The 8,226-nt window shown below is 42.8% G+C and overlaps 1 protein-coding gene across 8 annotated transcripts in view; it reads right to left on the reverse strand.

Moving 5' to 3' along the window:
- The window catches only part of MOB3B (MOB kinase activator 3B), a 90,409-nt gene that overhangs the window by 20,208 nt on the left and 61,975 nt on the right, over positions 1-8,226 (reverse strand). For all 8 annotated transcript variants that reach the window (XR_001875072.1, XR_001875069.1, XR_001875070.1 and 5 more), the window contains one exon: positions 1,644-1,846. Coding sequence is in view for 4 of the 8 variants with exons in the window: in XM_017816452.1 (XP_017671941.1) it covers positions 1,644-1,846 (203 nt within the window). In the remaining 4 variants the exon portion in view is untranslated. Of the gene's footprint in view, positions 1-1,643; positions 1,847-8,226 lie in introns of those variants that run through there.

Consider the following 8,226-nt stretch of genomic DNA (forward strand, 5'->3'; position numbering starts at 1 on the left):
ACTGCATCATATTATGATCCCACAAATAATTTTTTGAAGGGATGGAATGCTGGAATGCAAAGAGAAAGCACAGGTGAAGCACATTCCTAGCTTGCTCTGCAGCTGGACTTGCCCACCTCCTGGACCACTCTGGCCCCAAACCTTCACCTGTCAGCTTAGTGCAGGACTGCTGCAAACCACCAACTCCAACATTAAATAATTTTTATGTTCTCTGTATTACAAGCAAGCAAAGTTCTTATATCAGCCTTAAGATCACCTCTATTCCTATCTCTGAGATATCCTGCTTTCGTATCTTGCTTATGATTCACCCTCAGCATTTAACAGCTACAGCTAATTTAGGATCACTAGTATGGCAGAGAAATTCTCTTTTGCAGGGCCTTCTTCTATCCCTTAGGACACACTTAGATGGCATATTAAATTCTCCTATGTAGAAAGAAACCATAGATACATTTCAACTTATCAATATAAGCCACACTGAAGTGCCTTTCAGTGGGCTTTGTGAATTGTTGAAACCAAGATGATCCGTTCTATCTCAGTTCGCAGGCTGACTCCAGTCAGCATAAGCATATACAAGAACCACACCTGCAACAGCTCCAGTTCCTGCAGAAACACAGTCAAACATCGCTTTGCCACACTTTTAGAATTGTTTCATATCAACTATGCTATACATGTCCTTTCAGTGTGCCTTTCTGTGAAACAACTGAAAATGTCATGTGGGCCTGGGTAGCCCTTTCTAGGTGACACATCTTTGAGCAGGGATTTGGACTACAATGCCAGCCAACTCCTCAGCTGTTCTATGATTCTATGTAAAAAAAGTAATTAAAAAAATCCCATTGTTTCCAGCACTTCATAATAAGCTGTATAACACAGTATTTTCCAAACTCTGGCCTATGGAGAAAAGGCTCCTTGATCCCTTTTAAAATTGGCTAAATGCCCACAGTGAGGATTTGAACATAAACTGCTTTCTGAATTATGTCTTACTTTTTCTTCTCTGTTTTTATTTTTAATTTATTTTGCTTGCATTTGCAACCAACAGCATAAGCAGTTCCATTTCTGGAGCCTTACTTTTGGAAGCAGTGAATTTAATTTTAATCTATATCAGTCCACAAGGAAGTGTCTTGTTTTGTTACACTGCTAATTATCTGAACCTTTGTCTGACTCCATCTGCCTCACTTAAGATTCAGTGTGGGCTCTGGAGCTAACACAATACCTTCACAAACACCTACTTAAAGATTAAAAAAACCCTCACAATTCACCTTTATATAGATAACTATTCCCTTCACATATGACTGCTATGACTGCCATGCTACTACCAATCAATGAAAAAAGACAGAATAACATTATATATTAAATATATAGTACAGGAAGAAGACAAATGAACTTCTGCTTTCAAATGGCAGGATTTCCCATTTTGTACTTTTCCACACAACACATATTAAACTTTTCCCTTTTTACTGAGGTTCACACAAATACTGCAGGAGATGGAATAGGTCTGTGCACAGAGGTAGAGTTCATCCCTTTAAATTTCCAGTGTTGAACCACAGACCTTATTTCTAGAGGAAACTCACTGCAACAAGTGTGAGAAAAACTCAGTGAAGGGAGGAGAAGAATTTTCATGAACTTTTCCCCAAACCCACACTTACCAAAGGCTCTAGTTCTTTGCGGTCTATGAGGTTGAGCTCTGTCACAAAGTAATAAAAGTGCTTGTAACAGGTATTGATGTGGGCCTCAGCCCCCATGAGGATGATACGGTCGAAGTGATGGATGTAGACATGAACAAACACACGAAAAAGCCGACAGAGAATCTTCTTGCAGATCTGAAGGAAGTTCTTTGGAAAGGGAACACCTGTGAATAAAGAAGGCAGGGTTGTCATAAAAATCCTGTCATCCTCACAGGACAAGAGCTTTGGAGCAAAGTGTGAGATTTTAACTGCAACCTAGGGTACGACTTCCTAGGCCTCCTTTCCAATCCAGAAGGTCACTTAATGCACACATTTATCTGAGGGCTAGCACTAAAGATAACCAAATACTTAAGCGACTTTAATGGATCAAGACTAACAGGTACTGGTCCTTTATTTCCCTGCATAATTTAATAAATCACATTCAGAAATGTGATTTTCACTGCAGTGCACCAACCTATTAACACCAATGGCTTCACATCATGAGGTGGCTGTTCCCCAAGCTGATACATACAGAGCTCTTCCTAGAAGTAATAGACACTGCTTACCTTACTTAACAGCAGCATTTCACAGCATCAAATTTAATAACAAATTTGAAATAACTGACTGAAGGATAGACCCCTTTGCTTTCAATTTCCTCCCAGTTATATGTACCAATCTGCTTGTTCCTTTAAAAGAAAAATTCTTTGAGGAGACACAAGAACAGTCCTAAAACACCTTAGAAGTTCAACTGCTTTGTAGCTGGAGACTCCAAAGCACCTGCAATAATAAAAAGCTAGGCACCCACAATAGTGGCACCCACAATAATTCCTTCAGAACTGCCCTTCATAAAAGACTGATCTTGCATGGTATTGTATGCCACTGAGCTGTCTCCAAAAAAGCTTAAAGGTTCATCTCCTTCCATGATTGTCCCTCAGACATGATGATTCAGTGTCACGCTCGGTACTCTACTGCTGCTTTGCTTTGTTGCAGCATCTCCTGACTTTCTGGTTACAGTTCATTTTTGAGTTGGATTTGAACCACATAAATGTAAAAAATAAAAAAATAAAATAAACCTCGCAACCAACCAGTTGGTTTTACTCCCTAAAAGCCCAGCTCATGCTCTGAACAAGAAAAACATTTATTATTTGCAGAAAAAAGTTGGAGATACTACATTAACAAGCTGCAAGCTTTCTCATTTTCACATTTTAGTCTCCTGTTAAATATTGCTCAGCACTCACAGGAATGAATTAATGGACAGACTGCACAGTTCCACTGAGGGTGATGTGAGAACATGCAGTGAGAATTTCCATATCGAAAACAGATTTTTGACAGCAGATGACATAAATTATCAACTGTGGCTGTAACCAGTCTGGGTCCCATCGACATAAACATGCACCTTATTTTGGACTCCTGGCCAGGGAGGTGCCAGGATATATCTCCTGTGGATTTGAGTGACCATTGGTTGTCTGCTAGCATGTGAGTGGGGAAGTACATCAGCCTGTAGAAGTGTCCTGTTCAGTGTATCCCTGAACTGCCTCTACATTTGCCATTGCTGAGGTGCAGATAATGTTGGGAAATGTCTTGGGGATTTTGGCTTGAACTGGGTTCACCAGGGGAAATCCTTCTGAAATAATTTCAAGTAGCTTTAGAAATGCAGTGCAGCCCTTCTTATTCCTGATATACAAACCAGGGATCAGAAAAATAGCTACATCTATTAAAGCACAACTACTTTATCTTCTTAAGAAATGTCTGCTTTACGTTATCACATCCATTCATTTAAATGCTAAAAGTATTATGGAAGGTCACAGAGGAGAAGGCCTGAATGCTCAAGACATGAACTGAGGCATGGTTAAACTACAGAAATGACTGTATGTACAGATGTCTTGGCAATATTTGAAACACAACTCCACACAATTAGCCAAGCACCTGGATTGTAATAAACAATTGTTGTTATTTCCAAGGGCAAAATAAACACAGTTTATCAAAAACATAACAGAACCTCCAGTTACTTGCTTATTAACCCAGGAGGATCACGTTCCAGCCATCAAGCATGGCTAAATTCAGGAACGATTACAGCAGCAGCCTGCTTTATGTTTTTGTAAAATCAACCCAAACCAGAAATTTAAAAATATACCCAAGAAAATGTTAAGCCTTAAAAACAGGGGAAGGGGAATAGCTGGCACTTTTCACTGCAAGCTGGTTCCCTGAACTGAGAGACGAATTCTTGAAAGCACTGTATTTTCAGATCCAGAACAGATATGACCCAAAAATGAAGAATAATTAGTTTTATCTTCTATCGGTTGACATACAATTGTTACTGAAGCATGTTCCTGTAATAAAGACATCCATACTTCTGTATTAACTGACTGAAACAAGGTGAATAAACGAAGCTGACAAATTCTTTATCTTCCCTGCAGCCCATGTTCCCACTCTACAGTTACAGGTAGTAAGTGCACAGGCCACAGAGCACTGCTTCTGCTGCAAGCAAGGGCTTTCATCTGACAGCTTTTTAGATGTTTTAGGCAGTGAATTTGAGGACAAGTAAGTAACACACAGGAAAAAAAAAACAGGTGGTATAAAACAGCCTAGGGTGCATAATAAACTTACTGTGTTCCCAGTGCTCCTCACATGCATCAAGTTTTCAGACATGTGTAGCTTCATTTGCTGTGGTGGAATTTCTCCAATTTTGCAAAATTATTTCATTTACTCTCAAATAAACAGTGAAACATTGCTACTACCACAAATATATCACCTGGGTACATCAGAATAAGTAATGGTTCCCTGACTTCTCTCTCTTTCCTGTAAAACTGATTTACAAACTGACATGGTGGCCTAAAAAGTCAAAAACTTTCTCCTAGTACCACTGAACGCAATTGGTAGCTGTGTGGTGAGACTCCTCAGCCTTGGAGAGCCTGTCAGGCTGTCCCTCTGTTCCTGACATACAGAGGAGGCTCAGTGTCTGGTCAGCATCTAGGTACAAATGAGCATATGGAGGTGGCTGCAGCCCTACACTGAACATACACTCTGTTCCTCTTTGCATTCAAAACTAGACGTTATTCTGACCTCAATTACAACAGAATGAATCCAAAGTAATGTCATCAAAATTGAAAAATTCAGAGCAAAATGATTCTAGATTTATATTCTGAGGTCAAAATTTGGCCTAATGTTTTGTTCCCACTGCAACTGCTACAGTTATAAATAAATCAACCACAGAACATAGTTATTACAAGTGGCTCTTGGGAACAGACTAGCTTAAATTTAGATCTTTTAACTTGTTAAGGAGTCTGTTCGCTGTCCTTCAGCTCAGCCACAGTAGCCTTTGCCTTAGAGTCACAGAATCACTGAAGTTGAAAGAGACTTTCAAGATCATCCAGTCCAACCGTCCACCCAGCACTGTCACTATAATCCCTAAACCCCTAAACACACCACCCATCACCGAATCCAGGGATAGTGACTCCACCACCTCCCTGGGCAACTTATTCCAATGCCTGACCACCCTAACAGAGAAAATTTCTTTTCTGATATTTAACATAAATGTCCCCCTCCTCAGTTTAAAGCCATTTCCTCTTGTCCTCTTACTGCAGCATGGCAGAAGAGACAGGCATGTCTCTGGCTACAACCTCCTTTCAGGGGGTTGTCAAGAATGATGAGATGCCCCCTGAGCCTCCTCTTCTTGAGACTAAACAAACCCAGCTCCCTGAGCCATTCCTCATAATGACCCTTCACAAGCCTTGTTGCCCTTTGCTGGACACACTCCAGCACCAAAATGTCCTCTCTGAAGTGAGTGGCACAGAACTGGACACAGCACTCCAGATGTGGCCTCTTTAGGGCCAAGCAGAGGCAGGGGGATCACATCCTCCAACCTGCTGGCCACAGTTTTCCCAACACTGACTACTCCTGATAACCTTCTTTTCTTCTACATGCTTGTTTATGACCTCCACAATGAGCTGTTCCATCACCTTTCCAGGGATGGAAGTGAGGTTGACTGGCCAGTAGTTTCCCAGGTCCTCCTTCTTGCCCTTTTTGAAGATGGCAGTGACATTGGCCTTCCTCCAATCATCAGGCACCTCTCCCATTCTCCATGATTTTTCACAGATGATGAAGAACGGCAGAGCAACAACATCTGCCAGCTCCCTCAGCACCCACAGATGCATCCCATTGGGGCCCGTGGATTTATGGGTGTTAAGTCTGTCTAACCCAACCTTCTACAACCAGGGGGAAGTCTTCCTTTCTCCAATCTTCTTGTACCTCCAAGGTCTGGGACTCCTGAGAGCCATGTTCAGCAGTAAAGACTGAGGCAAAGAAAGCATTCAGTAATTCCACCTCTTCTGTGTCTTCCATCACCAGGATTCAATAGCAGCCCCTTATTTTTCCTCACCTTCCTTTTGCTGATGATATATTTGTAGAAGTCCTTCTTGTCCTTTGATGTCCTTTGCTAGACTCAATTCCAAGTGGACCTTGGCCGTCATTGTCACATCCTTGCATACCTTGATGATGTTCTTCAGTCCTCCCATGTGGCCTACCCGTTTTCCATTTCCTGTAAATTACTGGGAGCTCCCTGCTCATCCATGCAAATCTCCTGCCCCCTTTGCCTGATTTCTTCATCATGGGGATACTCTGGCCTTGAGCTTGGAGGAAGTGGTGCTTAAATGTTGACCAGCTCTCTTGGACTCCCTTCTCTTCTATGCCACATCCCATGGTATTCCTCTAAGTAAGTCTTTGAAGAGGCTGAAGTTAGGTCTCCAGAAGTTTAGGGTTTTGCTTCCCTCATGCAAGATCCTGAGTTTCACCGTCTCATGATTGCTACAGCCAAGGCTGCCTCCAACCTTTACATCTTCAAGCAGTCACTCCTGGTTTGCTAGCACATGATCCAGCAACACACATTTCCTAGTTGGCTCCTCCACCACTTTTATCAAAAAGTTACCTTCAATAATCTGCACAGACTGTGTGTGCTGGGCCCTCCAATGAATATCAGGGTGTTGAAGGCCCTGAGGAGAACTAGGACCTGTGACCATGAGGCTCTTTCCAGCTGCCCATAGAAAGCCTCATCAAATCCTCCTCATGATCAGCTGGCATATATGTGGTGGGCGGAAACAGTTTTCCCCCTGAAGTTATAAAATGGTAAAATCCCAGGGGGTGGTGATCCTTGAGGTTTTACCCAATGAGCACTTTTGCAAAATATAAACATATCACAAGCAAAATGGAAGAGAAGGTAGTTGTAGTTGTTGTAGAAGAGGTAGCCATGTTGTAGAGACACGAGGAGAAGAGCAGCAGCCCCACTGGGGGCTGGGCCCCCCCAGCCCCCAGCTGGGGGGCTGCAGGGACTTGGAACAGTGTAAAACTGGGCTAAGTACCTGTAGCTAGAAAGCTAAAGAAGTTTTCTCCACTGTAAGAAGCAGCAGGAGCAGCAGCAAACACAGCACTGGCCGGAGAAACGGTGGCAGAGAGCCAGAAGGAGATAAGAACTGAAGAAGCAGCAGAAACAAACATGCAGCCGCGCAGGAAGACACAGAGTTGCCTGAAGGAAAGAGAGCCAGCAGCAGAGAGAGAGAGTGTTTGGGTAAGAACTGAACCAAAAACCCCAAAGTCCTTTTGTGACCTTTCCTAAGTGGAGAGGATGGACTCCTACTGAATGGAAGTCCTAAATGCAGCAGCACTGCAGAGAGGAGCTGAAAAGCTCAGGCGTTCTGGAAAGCTGGACCGGGACGATTAAAGGAATGTGGAGGGGGTGACCTTGGCCCCCCTCGCCGCTGCTGCCAAGCTAAGCTAGCGGCCTGAGATCAGAGCACAGGAGCTCTGATAGAACTCTTGAGGCAAAGGCCTTCAACTGAAAGCTGCCTGAGATATTCTGACTCAGGGGTGAATCCCCTGAGGAAGGGACCTTCATGAGATGTCTTACACTCCATGATAGGACGTGGTGAAGCGAGTTTTGTCCTTGCTACAGTCCACGGAAGAGAAAGACCTTCGCTTGGAGGCGAAGGGCCAAGAGGGCTTGGATACCCCTCGTGTGTACTGGCAGAGATGCAGCTACAGCTGCTGCATGGAAGAGAGAGAGATAGACTGCTACTCTGAAGAGAATGCTGCCTGAAAGTGGAAAGGATCTTTTCTTCTTCCCTCCTGGACTTTTATTTGGAAAGGAGAAGAGATTTGATCCATTGTAAATACTGTTTTGTCATGGTAGAGGTAGTTAAGATTGTATATAATGTATTGTAGTAATTATTTTGTACAGTCATTGTAATATATAATCCCTTCCCCCCATTTTGAGTCTCGTGTGGTGTCTAGAAAAACCATCTCACACTAGGTTGAGATGTGAGAGGGGGCTTAGACTAGGGAATTGGATTTTGGGGCTCTCAAACCATGACAATATAGTAAACACTCAGAGCACTATATTAGCACACTATATTAGACTGTCCCTCAATTCTGCTCCCAAAGATTCTCTTGCCCTTTTTAGACAGGTGGATCCCATTTCTCACTAACAGGCTACAATTGTTAAAGCACAACCCATTGTAATAAAAAGCAAAACCTTCTCAATAGCACCAGACACAAGAACATTGATCTGCACTAT

This window comes from Lepidothrix coronata, unplaced genomic scaffold (assembly GCF_001604755.1).
Source record: "Lepidothrix coronata isolate B3197 unplaced genomic scaffold, Lepidothrix_coronata-1.0 Scaffold55, whole genome shotgun sequence".
Classification (NCBI taxonomy): domain Eukaryota; kingdom Metazoa; phylum Chordata; class Aves; order Passeriformes; family Pipridae; genus Lepidothrix; species Lepidothrix coronata.